The 18705-nt window shown below is 42.4% G+C and overlaps 1 protein-coding gene and 1 long non-coding RNA gene across 2 annotated transcripts; both read left to right on the top strand.

The window, feature by feature from the left end:
• Nucleotides 1-401: 401 nt before the first annotated feature.
• LOC146368559 (uncharacterized) lies at nt 402-4605 on the top strand. The gene is made up of 2 exons (XR_014797589.1): nt 402-1102; nt 1196-4605. It is a non-coding gene; the product is annotated as an uncharacterized LOC146368559 (long non-coding RNA).
• A 9920-nt stretch (nt 4606-14525) lies between these two features.
• On the top strand, nt 14526-18385 carry LOC146368558 (uncharacterized). The gene is made up of 3 exons (XM_084912268.1): nt 14526-14785; nt 16789-17187; nt 17586-18385. Exons 1-3 carry the CDS (start codon nt 14614-14616, stop codon nt 18137-18139), a joined length of 1125 nt encoding a protein of 374 aa, XP_084768394.1. The 5' UTR covers nt 14526-14613; the 3' UTR covers nt 18140-18385.
• Nucleotides 18386-18705: the final 320 nt, after the last annotated feature.

Here is an 18705-nt window from a genome sequence, read left to right as displayed (position 1 = left end):
GCACCAGTATTGTCACACGTCCAAGTTAATGTAACGCGGTTAGCGGTTACGTTTCTGCAAAGCCTCAGCCTCTCGTCTGACCTGGGAGCTCCTATAAATCCCCCAGGAAGAACTGGAAGAGTGCATCTGGGAAGAAGGACATCAGGAACACCCCGTATATCCTGCATCCATCAAAAAGCTGGCTGGATGAAATTTCACTTATCATAAATGCTCTGTTACTGTCATTAACCACAATTAAGTCCCATTGTTTATACTTTGTTAGCCAAGTCACCCTCTCACAACCTTTCCTTTTATATTTGTTGCATTTGTTCCTTTTCTATGATGACATCTGTCGTCAAGGAAACGACGCAGAGGTCACCAAAACACTGTAAATCTAACCTGTGATGGTTTGGAGTTGTAACAGCTGGTGGAGCTTTGATTAGCTGCCAGTGCTGCGTTACACTGTTGAGTGGGTGAGTCTCAGTGTAAATGAGCTGCAGCGGCTCTGTCTAATTTCAGCGCTGCTGCTTTTCATAACCTTGGCAAACTTGGCGAGCGATGACTCCGCCACGTAGAAATCAGCCCACACCGGCGGAAACCCGCGCTTCGGCCACGCTTCGGCCACGCTTCACCTGATACCAGGTTGTCACAGCAACCGTACCCATCAAAGTTTTGAGAGAAGTGGAGCAAAAACGGCGGTAATTAAAACGCTCGTCATCCGGGTGATGTGTGACTGTGTGTTTCTCTGCACCGTCTCTCCTCCCGCGCAGCTTCACCGATGCCAAAAACCATAATTTTGATTTATTTCAGCGCTTCGGAGAGAAAGAGACGGAGACGCCACTCTGGAGCGATTGCGCTCGGCTCCATCTGTTTGTTATGCATTAGCTGAGCACAATTGAGCTCTTCAAGCAATCTGTTGAAGAGAAACGGCCTCGGGTGGAGTGCGGGGAAGGAAAAGAGGAGCTCCATTAACACGTTTTCATTTTCTCCTTCAGAGTGCGAACACTTCTTCTTCCTCCTCTGAGCCAGAAACTCTTGAATAGGCTGCACTGGTTTTTCCTGAGGACTCTCTGAGATTGACTTGTCAAATGTGTTCGTTTGGCGCCGTTACATGCGTTCACAGGTAGGATTTACATTTTGTACGACGGGGGTGAAGTTGAAGAGCTGCGCCCGATTTAAGGCTCCCTTCTCTCTTTTATTTCGCTTCATGTTTCAGGTGAAAAGCTCTCAGGCTACGATGTAAAGTCTGACTTGAAATGCTCAGTCGCTAACGTTTCCCCTTTGTTCGCCGTGACAGCTACAAGGCCACAGACGAAGAGCAACCGGCTGACGAAGGCGGTGAAGAAAGGAAACTTCCTGCACCTTCAGCAAACACCAGCGCCAGAAAAAAACAGTTCTGTCTTTAATAAATTACGAGTATACACTGAAAGTCTGCAACAGAAAGCTCGTATAGAGACAGAACAGGAGGAAGAGAGAAGTATTTAAGCCTCAGAGTGATGATAAAACCACATTTACTGCTCTGTTTTCACAGCATCGATTTGGCCTCGTCGCAGAAGCAGCAGGTGTTTAATCTGTCTGGATCTATATCTGAGAAATTATAAAGTGTCGCATTATGACTGCAGAGTGCTTATGTCCACACCGGCGGCTTTTCCACACTGTTTAAATACATTTACGGTGCGAAGGTGAGCATCCGAAATGTCACTGACGATCCCTCAGTGCACAAGAAAATCTGTAAAACAACTTCAGTAAATTAAAGTAAATGTCAGAGCTGACGTTTACTTTTTCACTTTGACTGTTTGGAGTTAACGGAGCTCCGTGTTCCCTCAGAGAACCGGTGTTATTAATGAAGCCTGTGGTTGTTTAAGCCTCAGTCACACCGGCCTGAGAGCGCTCGATGCCACGCTGCACCCCAGTTATTACAGTTTTGTATTTTCTAATTGATTTTTTTTTGTTTGACTTTTTTGTTTTTGATTCGGTTTAGTTTCAGTTTGTCTCCAGAGCGTTTCACTTTAGTTTTTACCTCTCAGCTGTGAAAGGCTGACAGGATGGCAAGCGCCAAGTTTGTGAACACGCTAACTCGAGAACTAGGTGACGTACGATTTTAAAATTCGTACCACAGCTGCATCTAGTAAAGTTTGAATCCAGGTCAGTCTTTGAAAGTCCCCTTGCATTATTAGATTTATACTAGGAGCCTGAGGGTGTTTAATTTGACTTTTTCTTAGTTCCAATATTAGTTTTAGTCTTTTTAACTAGTTTTAAATGGAGAGCAAACATCAAAGGCAAGATTTGGGAAACAAGTACAGGTAACTTTTTGGAAACGGCTGACTCACAGTTTTGTCAACATCAGAGTGATTCTTATTAAGCTAACACATAATAAAACTAAATTTATTTCCTTTATATTTTTAATGTTATTTTACTTTGTTTTCCAGATTATTTCAGGCAGTTTTCATTGTTTTTAAAAGTCTATTTTTTATTTTCATTTTATTTAACTAAAAGTTTTTTTTTTCACATTTAGGTTTTAGTTTCGTATTATTTATAGTTATAGTTCTATTATTATAATCTTTACCTTACAATATAAAGCACTTTGAGACAACTGTAGTATTGATTTGAGACATTACAAATAAAGTTGATTTGAATTGACCTGTTGGCTATAATAACCTTGCAAGCGACTGACACGATCCTCCTGAACCCATTTCCCAGATTTCAGTGAAGGTGTCTGTGCTTCTGTGACTGAGGCCCAAGTGTTCGAGTTAGCGTTGGCCAAAACAGTGATGAGACATAAAGTTTGAACTTATTTTGGATTTTCTCTAATCCACACGAGGTCACATACAGGATCAAATATGCATAAACACACTAATATTTAGTTAAATGCTCCTAAGCATTTTTAAAAAAGCAAACAGTCCCTAAATGTCAAAACTGTAGTTTTTGACAGGTAACCTCCTGGGTGTCATTTTTCAAGTTAAGTTATAAAAGCATTAAAAAGTGTTTAATACATAAAACAAAATCAAATATTACTTTTTAAAAACCAGTTTAAATATCAGTAAAAATAATAAATTGGAAAAACCTTACATTTAATAAAATATTAAAAATAGAAAACGTAAAAAACAGGGGGGACATGCTTTTTGTTGACATACTTAAAATAATATATATACATACAGAATTTTTTATTATTATTATAACCAGACTATTTCTGTTGTTCAGTTTTATATTTATGTTACATTCAGTAATTTTTTAATATAAAAAGATTTGTAGCTTTCTCAGGTTAATATTGGCATCACTTGGCTTCCATACAGTGATAGGCTGTCTATAGACGGTATAAAAATAAAACAGTGAGGCGGCCTCAGTGATGCCTGCCTGTGATACTGTGAAAAAGACGTCAGAGTGTGTGTGTGTGTGTGTGTGTGAGCTAACAGCTCTACCTGTCAGTCAACATGATGGCTCATCAGCTGTGAGAAAGACGGCGTTTTCTTTACGAATCTGTCGTTTTTCAGACGTGACACCTTCCGTTAGGCAAATGAGCGGCGCCTCAATGGCGGAGGATAGCTGTGAGTCAGCCTCACATCTGCTCACACAGCAGAGGCAATTACCAGCATCACACCGCCTCCTGCTGCTTCCCTGTTATCTCTGACCTTTGCTGACCTCTGTCAGCCAGCAGTATGAACTACAGCTCATAACTACCAATCAGTTTTACAGCACGCAGCAGCTCCTCCAGCTGTTTCATGTTAATAAAAACTATACATCTGTGCTTATTCTTTATCTTATAAATCACTCATATTTAGCAGGTCATTATTATGCACTTATTATGAATGTATTAGTTTACCTTCACTTTATTCTTTAAACTGCATTTATAGATGATTTATATTTAATTTTAAGTGTTAAACACACTGTATTTGATCCTGTTCTGTTTTATTTTATTTTAAGTCTACATTTTTTTAAACTATGTGAACTAATTCATTTTTAATATTCTTAATATTTTGACATTCTTTACATTTATTTTGTTTGAATTTTATTGTGTGTTTTTTAAACTTTTGAAAGGTCCGATAAAAAGCTTTACTATTATTTATTATTACTTATCTGTTGAATTCTGACACGTTCTGCTTGACGAGATGGTTGAGATGGCACTTTTAGGTGAAAGTTAAAATATTAAAATGTTGGTATAATGGCACAATCATTACCTTCACATTTAATCAAGATTCATTTTCAGTTCTTTTAGGATTATTTCCGCTTTAGTTTGTGTTTTTGGACAAAAATCATGTGACCTTTAAGTCTTTTAGTCACAAGAACTAGTAACACATAAAGTCATATTTTTATTGATCAAAATCAGTCATGTTATCCTCAGCTGAACTCTGTAGTGTTAAAGATAGTTAATTGATTGCCTCCTTTAAAATAACTTTACCACCATCAGGGGGCAGATGTTTTCAGACATTTGTTTCTGCTCCTTTTTTTTACATTCTTCTTCTTGGCCCAACCACATTTATATCCTCATAAGACCTTTTATTTTTATATTTGTTTGGGTTTTTCCTTTTGCAGCCTTTCATTGTCAGTCAGAGCGTGTTCTTAGCGAATCTCCTAAATGTTATATTTGCTCACTGCGCCATCTTCTGGTATAAATTGGTATCACATGAACGTGCAGCCTGGTGCTTGTTTGATTTAAGTCAGTACTTAAGCTTGTAAAACGCTAAAGTACCGACTTCCAGTTCAAGTATATAACAATGTTTTTGTTTTTTTAATGTGCTACAGTGACACAAAAAACTATTCAGCCTCTCCGGCTTTTTATCAGCACTGTTAACGTGTATCATGTCTTTAGGTTTGTAACCCTCCTGTTATGTTGCGGGTCAGATTGACCCAGAACAGAAGAGATGTCACATGTCATCTGCATCACTACAGAAAACGAAAAAAATCTAAATTATAAAAGAAAATTGTAAAATAAGCAATGCCAGTGTTTCTGACACTTTTGGATGAGTAAATTTGCCCCGGGTCAAATTAACCCAGGAGCATAAATGGTGTTCATGGAAACCAACATAACAGGAGGGTTAAACACTCACAGTGTAAATACAGCCCACCGTCTCCCAGACACCAAATATCCAAACACTTCCACAGGACATCCAAGCCCTCAGATCAGGATTTTACATAGTGAGTAATCCAAAGCCACCCAGCAGCATACTGCAACATGCTCTGATGAGTCTCGATTTCTGCTGCTGCATTCAGATGGTGGAGTCAGAATTTGGTGCGAACAGCATGAAAGCATGGATCCATCCTGCCTTGTATCGATGGTTCCAGTTGGTGGTGGTATGAAGGTGAGGAGCACACTCCTCATTACCAGCTGAGCATCGGTTAAACACCACAGCCTGGTTCCAGCTTCTCAAACTGATGAGTGTCTCATCATAGGTGTGCAGCAGCTGTGTGACGCTGTCATGTCAACATGGTTATAGTTAGGGATGGGTACCGGTATCCGGTGCCATTACGGCACCGGTTCTGACATAAACGGTAGTAACCAGACCGAAAAGCAGCGCACATTTCGGTGCTTTATTTTGGTGCTTTTTTTTCCTGAGATGTCATACACTTTGGATTCCAGCCAATCATTTTACCTTTGCGAGCGTAGTAGGCGGGCCCAAGTACATACGTTCTTTTAGAGCAGAGCTACAGATTAAAAATGCCCAAGGCGAAGTGGTCAAAGTCTGGCTGTACTTCACAGCAAAAGATGCAAACTCAGCAGCCTGCAACAAGTGCTTTAAGGTGATGCTGTGCAAAGGAGGTAACACCTCGAATCTGATGAAACACCTGGCGACGTATTGCATTTTTTTAAAAGCCGAGAAATGCGCCGTATTTGATAGCTTGCTGCGAGACCTCACACCGTGCACATCTACTGCGGGTGTGGTGCCTGTTATAGACCCGGAGTTAGCAACATCCCCCAAAAACCCGAAGAGGAGAGTCCTGGCCCCTAGCCCTGCCAGTGTAGCAGAAATGATGAGGATGATGATGGCAGCAGCAGCCGTTCTTCTCTGCGTGAGTAGCTTAATGTTGTTCGTGTGTAATTTACGTTGAGTAGGCTAACCATGTTATTACATTAATGCACGTAAGGTGAACTAGCAAACACCGTCGTCGTTACATGCGGCTGTCTTCTTGTTTGATGGCAGATGCTCCCTTCACCCTGGCCAAAAAGGCTAAAATGACCAAAGAAAAAGTGGAAAACGGTTAAACATGAGAGGTTTTTGGACAAAGTTTGTTTTTTCATTGTTTAAGCACTGCTTCCAGCCAAGAGTGATACCATATATGCCCCATAGCTGCAGAAAAGGCTAACATTGTTATCTTTTTACAAAACAACAGCTGAACATGAGAGGTTTTTGGACAAAGTTGGTGTTCTCCATTCTTTAAGCACCGGTTCGAGCACCGTTTAAGCACCGGCACCGTTTCAAAAGTACCGGTTTGGTACTGGTATCGGATAAAACCTAAACGATACCCATCCCTAGTTATAGTGTGGTGGATTCTCTATTTTTAGTTACTTCCTGTTTTATTTTGGTAGTTTGGGAGCGCAGCGTGGGAGTCAACCAGACAACTCGGAGGCTAGTCGGGTAGGTAGGACATTATTTGGCATTACCAGTAACAAGACCACACAATCCAGGTCTCCACGGCTCTACACAATCTGCCCACATATGTGTCGGGGGCAGGTAGATGCCCACGCCAGCCTGTTACAAGGGTAAGGTCTCTCTGATAAGCAGGTGAGAAGAGAGCAGCATGCTCATCTGTAATGGCTATGCGCATGCTCACTCCCACTCCCACAATAGTGGAACGACACTCCGCTACCGGTGCTGTGCCATGATAAAGGTTGTTACAGCACGCAAGTGGCTCCACTCCCTCTGATTAGTCTCACTGTGTATAAATGTCCAGTTTTCCCTTTGTTGTGTGTGTCGTTACCGTTTGTCTCTGTGTGTTTGATTGCGGTTCGTTATTTCTGTTTTGAACGTTCAGATTTCTTGCACTTTATATTTTTGGACATTGAAAGCTTCCTCCAGCGTCCTGCACTTTGGGTGCTCTCGCCCTCCACACGAGCTGCTGTTTGTGACACTTCTTCTGCAGACAGCAGAGATTTGTGTTGTTCACAAAGGTGTCGGTCACACTGTGTGCTGTGTTGTTGGTGTTGACTTTCCCTGTGTGCATGCAGCCCAAAGAACATCGTTAGATTCAAAGTCCTTCTACAAGCAGCACATTTCTTCCTTCAGTTGTTCAGCAGCAACCCTGAAACACACTGGCTGTTATTTTTAATCCTTATCTAAATTAACTTTCATTTCATTGGTCAACGGGCATAAAAACGACACGTCCAGACGATCCAGTCAGCTCTGATAAAAATCTCTTGACTCTTTGCCCACAAATAAACTTTTAAAAGTTTTTTTCTCTGGAGGTTTGCCTCCCACCACCTTTGCTGCTGTAAAATCCTCCGTTTAGATTTATTTCAGTATCTCTGTCTGTAATAATGTCTCTGCTGCTGCTGCCCTGCACAGGTCCATCACTGTGAGCTGCTCAGTTTAACCCGCTCTAACTGTCCACTATTGCCTTGAATGACACGAAGGTATTTTATTTTAATTTGGTATCAAAGACATTTCTTAATAGGAAATGAGCATTAGGACATTACATGTAATCTTCAAGCTTCCAGTTTATCAGAGGCCGCTCGCAGATCAGTGCTTATCTCTGAAAGAAATCTCCCGTCGTCCTCGCCTGTCCTCTCATTTCTTTATCTCTCGCTGTGAGCTTATCACACACAAACTTTTCTCTCTCTGTTAAACAGCAGCTGTAGCTCCAGCTAGCAGACAGATTGTGTGCAAAGTTACTTCATTTATGCTCTCAGCAGAGTTAGCTAGACGCTGAAGTACCACAACCAAAACTTTGTTGTTGTCCTCCCACGTGAACGCACGTCAGGGATGAGGAGGGGAAGGATGTGCAGGTGTAGGTCCGTGTGCTCTGAGCTGGAAGGACAGGCGAACTTTCAGATTTAATTTCTCATTAAGTGAAAGAGCCAAAACATCATTCAGACCCACTTTAACCCTTTACTCATTTATCACCTGACCGTTTTCAGAGGAATGTTTCATTTGAGCATAAAACGGCTCCAAACTCAAAGGATGAACTGGTGTTGTTTTGCTTATAACAGACAAACTGGCAAAGAACCAATTTTAAGTTGTATATTTAGACACTTTGTTACTAGCAGCCTGTCATAAAAACACATTTGTTCCCATTTCTTTAGTTGAATCAATGACACATTTCATGGAATACACCGTTTGACAGACATAATAAAAAAACATTTCCTACAGACAAAGTGATACTCAAAGAGCTTTTAGCTGAAAACCTGCATATCTCAGCGAGGTGTGCAGTGTGTCTTCAACTGACAGGCCTACAAAGCACCTACAGCAGGTGACAACTATCTGAAAGTCATGTTGTGAAGAAACCGGTGATACATCCAGCAAAGACCCTTCAGCTGATCCATCTACTGTTCACTGAAGCCTCATCAGAAACACGCTCAGGGTCCATTATTCAGGAAGGGAAACAGGAAAAAAAGTCTGAGTGATGCCAAATTACACAAGAATTGGACTGAAAATCTGCAGCAATAGAATAATAAAAACTAATTTGACATTTTTGGTTGAAATCACTGTGAGTACAGTATTTCTGTAGGAGAGCCACAACAGTCATGATGTGGGGCTGCATTTGAGTCAGTGGTGTTGGAGATCTTGTCAGAAATGATGGAATTATCCATCGTTGCAATGATCCAGGTTTGGGTTGTGGGGGCACCAGTCTCAGCAGAGAAGTCTGCGGGGCAGCAAGATGTGGAGGAGATGCGAGCTCGAGTGGCGGAGCTCTTCGCCCTCTCTAAGCGAGAGCCCGGCCGCTCTTCGAAGGAAACTCATTTCTGCCCCTTGTGCCCCTGCGTGACCTCCAGACGTGCCGGTGAAGAAATGCTGGTCCTGTGGAACATCTCTCACTTTGAGAACATAAACATCACAGTGTGTGAGGATCTGATGGGACGACTCTCGGTCTCAGAAACATCCGAGGCTTTTTCATTTACTCTCCACAACCTGACCCACTCGGACTCTGGCCTGTACCAACATGTGTGCCGTAGCGAGGGCGAAGTCACGTATGAGGAAACCATCAGCCTGACTGTTTGTGCTGCAGTTAGTATGAAAGTAATAAAAGGTCGACAAACATCAGACATACATTGTGAAGGAGCAGGCGGCAGTGTGAGTGGATCAGATATGAGTTCAGGTTTGGAAAAGACAAACAGTCGAGGGTTTTAAGCAACAGAACGACTCTGGAGGTGGACAGTATAAGAGACAGCTTCATGGACGTGAAGAACACATCAGTTCTTCACGTGTCCGACGTAACATTTTACACGTTATACATCTGCCTGGTGATGAACCAACAGCAGTGTGTTAGCAGCCACTCTGCACATCTGTTCAAGCTACCAAAGCTAATCTACCACCCAGTGGGAGAGCCGGCTGTGCTGCATTGCGCCTTCGCTGGTTCAGTCCCGGTTTGGTGGAAGCTGGAAAATTATTCCAACACTGACCTTGAAGTCGGGCGAAACCACTTGCTGGTGTTTCCATTGCTGACGTTAAACGATTCAGGCTGGTACGGCTGTGGCGGGCCCAACATAAACGAGCGGTACTTGCTTGTGGTGTGCCCAAAGTTTGGCCCGCCTGCCCTGGAGGTCTTCTCGGAGGGTGATAACGTCACTCTCAGATGTGCTCAGTGGACGTCACAGGCGTGGTTTGAGTGGTTCAGGAAGTCGATCCAAACAGGAGGGGAAGTCGTTCACATCAATGAAACACAGGAGAGCACAACAAACCAACCCAATAACAGCCTGGTGCTCATCAACATGTCAGCGCAGGACGCAGGAGAGTATATGTGCGCAGTGTTGGACTCACATCAGCGCTGCCTGTCATCATCGATGACTCTGCTGGTCTACAGAGAGCCCTTTGGAGTTTACTCCACCTTCTACAGAGTCAGGTGGATGCTGCTCAGCGGCCTGCAGCTGATGCTTTGTGCTGTTGTCGTCTGCGTGATGCAGAAAACCAGGAGAGGAGAGCAGCTTCACGCTGCAGCACACACTTAATGTGGTTATCACTGCCCATCATTATTATTGCTATTATTGTCATCTTTTTTTTTTTACTTTTTTTTGTTTCTTAGTACTCAGACGTGTTTTTCTTCACATATATGTGATGTGAATTTGATTTCATCCGTATATTATTATTTTTCTCTGTTGGAGTTGTTAAAGTCTAATTTTAAATAATCTTCTGTTTGCGCCAGTTTTCAAATCTGAATTCTTCTGAGGTGTCAGAGGAAACATCGTGGTCTCATTCAGCAGACGCTTCATATTACGGATGTGGTTTTTGTTTGGGATCAGTACATCAGGCTTGATGACTGTAATAGCGTATATGTTGGTGTGAGCCAGGCTCTGCTCTCTCATATTCAGCTTGTTCAGCGTGCTGCAGCCGACTCTTCACAGTCACTCATAAACACGACCACATTTCCCCGGTTTTGGCTCGTTTACACTTCCTGTACGTTATAGAACTGATTTTAAGATTTTATTGCTTGTTTAAATGGATTAGCTCCCTCCTGCCTCTCTGATCTTCTAACTAAAAATACTCCAAGTAGAACTATGAGGTCAGCCAATAAGTTGCTTCTGACTAAAGCAGACTAAACCTTGCAGGAGGCCGGGCCTTTGGGATTGCTGCGCCCAAACTTTGGAATAGTCTGCCTCTCCAACACTCGATTTCTTTAAAACCTGTCTGAAAACTCATATTTACTCACCTGCTTTTAATTGTGACTGAGTTTTTCTTTTGTTCTCTATGTGTGTTAGTTCTACGTTTTACTTTGTACAGCACTTTGGTCAACCTGTGTTGTTTTTAAATGTGCTTATCAATAAATTCATTGATTAAAAAAATTGGTTTATTTCATAACAGGATTCTGGACAGAGGGTATCACTAAACTAGGTTTGTACTAAGCTTTCATTTTGATAATAATGCTTATTTTGACCTTCAAATACAGGAAAAAATAAGTCTGTCATGCAGAACATGTAACAAAGCTGTCACATAGTTTAATAATATGGTTTATGATTCATTTCACCTTAACTTACGATAGATAGATGACCTGATAGAAACTATTTTAAGGCACGGTGTTCAGCTTCTATTTACTGCGCACGGGTGTGTAAATCATACAGGTAAATATCCGAGCAGTTTCCTGAACATGTAAAGTGACGGGGATGAAAGACGGAGCGAGGACACAAAGCTGAACTACACTGCAGCACATTTCAACACCAAGTGTTCTCAACATAGAGCTCCTGGTCCGTACTCACATGACAACATCACTTCACATCCATGATGGAAATCTCTGTTCCACCACATCCTGAAGGAGCTGACGGAGACCTGGTGCCTGTGGAGGCTGAACTCCCTGGAAACCGGTCTGAGATGATTTGAACAGGCATCGTGTCATCCTGCACGGTAAAATTATTACAGATGAAATCATTAGAAACCATCTCCAGCTGCAACATTAACGTGATATACTCATGAATAATTATGTAACAGTAAAATATGACAAAGTTTTGGATACTTTAAGTTCATTTTGTGCTGCTTATTGAGTAGAATTTCGAGCGTACAGGCTGCACATTTCTCCTCTGCAGTTATTTCAGAACAAATTTGTGTCTGACTGGCTGCGAGCGCTGAAGGCTGAAACCCAAACGAGCTGCTAAGAAATCTCTGTTTACTAAAAAAAGTCTTCATTAGAGCAGCTGTTTAATGTCAGGGAGGTGCAGCTCAAGGTAAACAGACAGCATTCGCATGAGAGGGAAGAAAAACTTGCAGCCCAACGTGATGTGACAGGTAGAGATGCCTTACAAGGTCAGACAAATCACCCTCAGGACCCTGACAACCGCATCAGCCCCCACACAGTCATTTACTGCAGTCACCTATCACCCTTTTACATAATATGCAGTGAAGTAATGACGCTCGGATAGCGGTTATTTCTGACCAGAAAGGCATAAATAGGCTTTCTGAATGACGTCCAGCAGGCTGATAAGCTTCATGCTGGCCCTCAGGCAAGGCCTCCCGGCAGCCGCCGCTCATTACCGCCTCGCTCGGGTTAAGCCACGGATCCACCTCTGCCTCTCCTCCCAATTACTCCTCCATCCAGTGCTGGCAAACCCAGAGGAGGAGGCCAGGCTGACATGCTGCCTGGCTGCAGAGGGCCTCTAATCACACCAGAGCAGAGGTGAAGCCTGTGCAAACACTCCTGTTGTGGAGGAGATTCATTATAACTGCATCTCAGAGGCTCCGGACAATTAAGTGCTGAGGTTAATTTTCCATATGATTCTGAATTTAGCAGCAGTTAATTAATCAGAAATTGCTGAATTAATCATTTACAGGTGTGATTCTTATACAGAAACTCTTTAAAGTGACTAAAACCTGCAGCCATTCAAATAAGACTGTATAAAAAAAGATGAACCACTGTGGGTTGTATTCCTGGAGCCAGAGCCGACCATATTTACACTGTACGGCACACAGAACTGCTCATTAGTGCTAATTAACAGACTAATGAAACTCAAGGCAGTGGTAGTGAAGCCTTGCACATACAGCCACCTGTCAATCAAAGTGACCATGAGGCCTATTACAAAGGTTAGTACTTGACAAAATCCCCACTGTACTGTTGTTAGGCAGGAAGTTATCCAAGAAGTTATAAAGAAGTTATTATTTTTCTTGACTGAGCTTATTCAACTATTTTAATCCTTAGAGTCATTTAATTATGTTAAACTTTTTACATGCTTTTAACTATAATTTGTTTAGATTGTTTTTTACTAAAAATGTATTTTATTTTTGATTTTTGGGGGGATTTAAATTTTTCATTTCTTTGTATTTCATGTACATTTTTGCCTTTTCACGCTTTGTATTGGTAGCTGATTTTTTATTTACATTACTTTTATTTTTTTTTATTCATGTTACTTTTTTATTCTTTTATTGTATTTTTATTTATTTACCATCAGCTCAGTCATATATTGCTTTTTTATTATTTGTTTTGTCATATTGAATTAATTTTATTGTTAAAGGTTGTGTTTAATGTTTAATGGCTTTTTTTCTGATCTCATCCTTTAAACCGAAACAGAAATAAGCTCCAGATGTTTGCATGGATAAGTCAGGATGCAGGAATGTTTTTACCGAAATTTGTTGTAGGAGAAATTTTGAGAGTTTATTCAATCATACTTTTAAAATGTAAAATGCTGAATTTTAATGAAAGGATAAAGGAGCTACATAAATCTGCCTGATTTTACTTTCCTCTGATTTCCACAGAAATGTAAGAACCTCACACTTTGTCTTCAGCACTGAACACATCTGTGGGACGTGGGTATTGTTTGTACACTCGTATTGTATCCCATCAGAATAAACACCGGCCCCTCTGTGTTGCAGGGTTTTATTCCTCAGGTCGATGGCGTGAAGCTGCGGCTCGCTGAGCGTCATCAGCGATGCAGCAGGCAGTCAGCATGCCTGTCCATCAAACCCGGTCACCGGGGAGCTCCACCTGTGTGCTGCTGACAGACAGGGAGCAGCATGCAGATGAAACAAACACCCCCTCTCTCTCCACGCTCTGCCTGCTGCCCCACAGGGAGCGAGGCGGTATGAATTATTCACACACAAACACACACATAAGATGCTCCACTGCAGAAGGACACAAGGTTTTTAGAGTTTAATATTTATAACGTAGGAAAGAAATTTTAAAACAGACTGAGAATAATATAAGAACAGCAGCTTCTGACCCTTTTTTCAACAGATTTTATAAACTAATAATAAAGTAATAATAAAATATTTTAACATTCATATTCACTATATAATAATAAAGAACAGAAAATGCAGCATTTATTACATCATAGATAAACTGTAAAATAACAGAAACATTTTTTTTTAACTATGCATTGATTTTCCTGCGCTCCCAGCCCTCACTGAGCAAGAGGTGAGGTTCATCCTGGACAGGTGACAGAGACAGACAGACATTCATGCATGGCTAACTTACACTCACCAGTTAACCCATGCACAGCTTACAAGTGTGGGAGGAAGCCAGAGTACCCAGAGAGAACATATTAGAACCAGGAACCTGGTCCCAACCACCAGTCACAATCAGAATAAAGAGGGTGTTCTCAGCAACAATAGGCCGTACTTCCTTAAGACGGCACAATGATACAGCTCATCTAATGAGACTTGCTGTCCACCTGTGATTGTTTTACAGCTGTTCAGTTTGCCACAGTAAGGCTGAGACGTTGAAAACAAGGATCTTTTTAATCAAGATGACTTAAACTCTCTCCAAAACTCCAAAGCCTCTTAACATCCTAGTAAGAAATGATCTCTGACTGGAGAAACACTATGACCTGTTAATGAAAGTTTGTTTTCGCCTGGAACTAAAACCGGCCGGTAGGGGGCGATAACAAACGTTTATGTCAGTTTTTCTGACAGCAGGGAGCAACCCCCCCCCCCCACCCCTCCACCCCAAAAATAAAATAAATAAAAATCCAAATCCAGAAGAAGAAGAACCTCCATTGAGTAGTTTTACTGGTAGAGCCAGCGCAGTGTCTTACTGTAGGTGGAAATTTCACCTGTTGAAGCAGCAATGGCTTCAATTCAACATCTGAGAGAGTTTATCAGGGACAGACTGACGGCTGCTGCTGAAGATATCTTCTCAGAGTTTGAAAAAACCATCGTCCAGTACGAGGAGAAGATGGGGCGTCAGCGCGAACTGCAGGACGTCACCTGGAACCCGGTGTTAAAGCTCCAGCGGACAGGTGAGTCAGACTGTGCGACTGGAGTGTGTTTGAACCCAGAGAGAGAGAGAGAGAGGTGGAGAGCTAACAGCCAGCAGCGGACGGGCAGAGAGGCTAACGGACGAAGACCTGAGAGCGCGAAGAACAAACTAGAAGCTCGTGTCAGGCACACATATGTACAACAGCATCACCAGAACACGTTACTGTACGAAAAAAGGCTCGTTATTGATTTTTATTCTTTCAAAATTTTCCCGCCGTTTGTTGAAAAATCCGTTAAAGTGAACGGGAAGGCCAGAGTAACCAGACACACAAGTTTAATGAAAAACATCAGCTTCCACCTGCCCACGCACGCACAACTTTCACTCTACAGCCACCATTTTACAATCAAATCGTAGGAAAATGTGTTTTCTTTCCAACAACGTCAAAGCCAACAGATGTATGCCAGACTGGAGGCGTTTAAACAAGAGGAGTGCTTTCCCAATGCCCAGTTAACGACTAATAATTTCATGAAGGTTTTTAGAGAAAACGCAGAACAACCTGTTTTTCTCTCGCTCCCCCGGCCACACTTTTAACACCAGGCCTACTAAAATTTACATCAGTGTAGAACAGCTTCTTGGGACTCTCACACTTTTTAAATCAGGCTGACACGATTTATTGTTTGGATTTTATGAGTCGTTTTGTGATAGCAGTACCAAACCCATTTCACAGGCAGTTGGCCTATGCCATCACCATGGCAACACAACAGCTCTCCTCTGACACAGGTGCATGTCATTATCTGATTGGCTGATTTGGATCTGCTCCCTGTCTTTCGGTGATTGGCTGAAATATTTATCCTGTTTCACCTCAAATCACTGGGCAGCTGATGAAGTACATCATGTGTGCCACTTTTATAGGTACACCTGCTTCCTCGGTCACTTTATTAAGTACACCAGTGCACAGGGTCACTATTTTGGGGATACTCCTGGCAACTTTACTAGGAACATCCATTGCCACTTTATTAGGTATAGTACTGTGAAAGCCAACCACTTTTTAGGGCCCATCTTCTTTCAACTTTTGTACCCAACCTGCTTATCTCCAATCTTTCAGCAGCAAGCTACAGACCATGTCCAGCACCAGCAACAATCCTACTGCAGATTCTCCAGAAATCTCCAGAAATTCTTGTATTTACATTTAGAGCTCTAAATGAACAAGCTTCCGACTGTTTATCTCACTTTCTTATGAAACACGATGCTGCTCACAGTCTTTGTTCCTCCTTTGAGTTGGAGCCTTTCTCCAGCCTCTGGGACCACTGCTCTGGAAGAATCTCCCACTGTATGGACTCAGTTAAACGTCTTTTTGCTTCGCGAGGTTTTCTGTTGTGCTTCTCATTGATATAATGGTTATCTGTTTTCTTGGTTTTGCATTCCTGTTAACTGTATTTCTCGTTGTTTTTAATTATTGTGTTGTGCAGCATTAGTGACTCCTTGTCTGTGAAAACACTTTATTAATAACGGTTACTTACTGTTTCATAACTAAATATTGGTAATTAGTGTATCTGCAGTTAATACTGTGGATCCGTTGGGGTGAGCCATATGTCTAAATGTCCAAGTCATGATCCAAACATGGTCATCATAAACCGAAGAACATTTTTTACATCTATTCTGGAAAAATAATGTGTGTGCTGGCTTTGACTGCTTGGTAACACAAATATCTAGACAGTGCACTTAGGCATGGAAGAAATGACCTGCTGAAGTTCAAACAGAGATACTATTAGCATGAGGAAGAGACCTGGATGGTCTGACTGTTTCAGAACTCCAGATCTGCATCTCTAAATACACAAAAGCTTGACCTTAATTGAGATGAACTACAGCAGCAGAAAAGCACACCAGGTGGTGTTGTGATGATATAGGAGATATTTTCTTGGCACACTTTAGGCCTTTTAAGACCAAGAGGGCCTTTTTAGGCACCATCACTTATGTAATGTACAGTAGATGTTTTTCTGCCCTTACATTAGCAACCTGTGTTTCTGTTCTTTGTCCCAGCAGATCTTGCACAGGAGCACGTCGGCGTTCAGACGGAGATTTTCACAGACCAGCAGGTCTATGACCAGGAGAGGAATTCCAGTCGGGGCCAGGAGGACCTGAAGGCTCCACAGATTAAAGTGGAAGAAAAGGAAGTCTGCATCAATCAGGAAGGAGGGCAGTTTGCACTGAAGCAGGAGAATGATGCTATTATGATGACACCAACTTGTGAAGAAAGTGAACCACAACCAAAAAGTGACCGGCCCCTCTCTAACAGTTCTGATATTTTCATGTTTGTTAATTCCACATCCAAAGAAACATTAGAAGTTATTAATAAGAGCACTGACAATGAGGTAGAACTCAACCATCAGCACAGACGTCTGGACAGCACCTGGAACCCCGTGGTGAAGCTCTACAGGATAGGTGCGTCTTTTTAACACCACAAAAAAAACATGCACATAGATGTAAATCAGATAGGCTAACGGGGCTAACACAGCTAACTCTGAGTGCTAATAGCATCAGACTTTTTCAATCAATCTGTCAATCAATCAATCAAGGCTTTATTCGCCACGTGCAGGTTGCCCTGCAGTGAAATAGGACCCCCCCCCCCCCGACCTTACACACACAACACAGACATCACATGGGGATACAGGTCGGAGATCGGTAGCGTTACAGAAAAAACACTGAAATGTACACTACAATGGGAAAGTACAAGAGGAAAAAAGAGATCATCATCATCATCGTGTCATACCTGTAACAGTATACCTGCTCGTGAGAAGTTTTCTGTCATCTCATTAGTAACCTGTGGTTTGTTCCTGCAGATTTGCCACAGCAGCATGTCTGTGATGACAAGGAGGTTCTCACAGACCAGCAGGTCTTTAACCAGGAATGGAACTTCAGCCCAGACCAGAAGAACCCGGAGCCTCCACAGATTACAGAGGAGCAGGCAGCTGTCGCTCTCAGTCACCAGGGAGAGCAGCTCGTACAGAATGAGGAGACTGACGCTGTTACGGTTCAGCCATGTTTGGGTCCTCCTGCCCATGAGCAGCCTAACACGGCCCCTGTTAAAGTCATTGATCTCAGCACAGATTCTGATTTGGCTCTGAAAACCAAAACCTTCACAGGTGAGAAGCTGTATCTCTGCAACACCTGTGGAAAAACACTGAAAACCGTGTCCTCATTTAAAAGGCATAACGCCAGTCACACAGGGGAAAGACCGTACACTCGCAACAGCTGTGGGAGAAAATCTAAAGGCTTGAGAGCTTTAAAAGGGCATGTGAAAACACAGCTGATCAGAAGCTCGTGTGTAACACCTGTGCGAAAAGGTACAAAAGGAAATAACATTAAAACTTCACATGCAATGTCACACAGGTAAGAAGACAAAGGCCTGAAACATCTGCTGGAAAAACTGTGCCCGTGAAACGAGGCTTGATGGGAAAAAGTATGAATTTGTACAGGTTCACATGTGAGATGGTTCAATAAAATCTTGTTTTTGTTCTGTGAGAGGCTGCATGGTCATTTCTAGGCTGTGAAATTTCACATCCATGTCATGAATAATGCATATTATTAATTTAACGAGGTAAATTAATGATATGCCCAAGAACCGCACAGGTGCCCAGTACCTGGGTGGAGCCCTGGGACCCTGTTCTCGACTCATGGCCGGACTGTAGTGGGGGCTCTCTCACCCTTTGGCACCCCATTAGGGGCCTTCCTCCCTCCGCCTCCTGCTGGGATGGGCGGATGTCGCTGAGATGTGTGGCCTTTGGTACGCTTGGGGGCTTGGATCGATCTCTGTCTGCCTCTGGCTCCTGGGATGTTATTGCAGTTTCCCACCCTCATTATCAAGTACATTTGTGACAAAGACACACACACTCTCACTCACTCTCTGTCTCTCACACACCACGAGAAGATTGATAATTTATGTAGCTGCGTATTTTCTCC

The sequence above is a fragment of the Perissodus microlepis genome, chromosome 18, assembly GCF_051167445.1.
Source record: "Perissodus microlepis isolate ML-2025 ecotype Zambia chromosome 18, ASM5116744v1, whole genome shotgun sequence".
Taxonomy (NCBI): domain Eukaryota; kingdom Metazoa; phylum Chordata; class Actinopteri; order Cichliformes; family Cichlidae; genus Perissodus; species Perissodus microlepis.
This window is presented reverse-complemented; position numbering and strand designations above follow the sequence as displayed.

What these genes read in the sequence shown, in the direction of transcription:
- LOC146368558 (XM_084912268.1), top strand. Translation starts at nt 14,614, where the DNA reads ATGGCTTCAATTCAACATCTGAGAGAGTTTATCAGGGACAGACTGACG. An exon ending in GTTAAAGCTCCAGCGGACAG is followed by an intron (nt 14,786 to 16,788) that starts GTGAGTCAGACT and finishes TTGTCCCAGCAG; the next exon opens with ATCTTGCACAGGAGCACGTC. An exon ending in GGTGAAGCTCTACAGGATAG is followed by an intron (nt 17,188 to 17,585) that starts GTGCGTCTTTTT and finishes TTGTTCCTGCAG; the next exon opens with ATTTGCCACAGCAGCATGTC.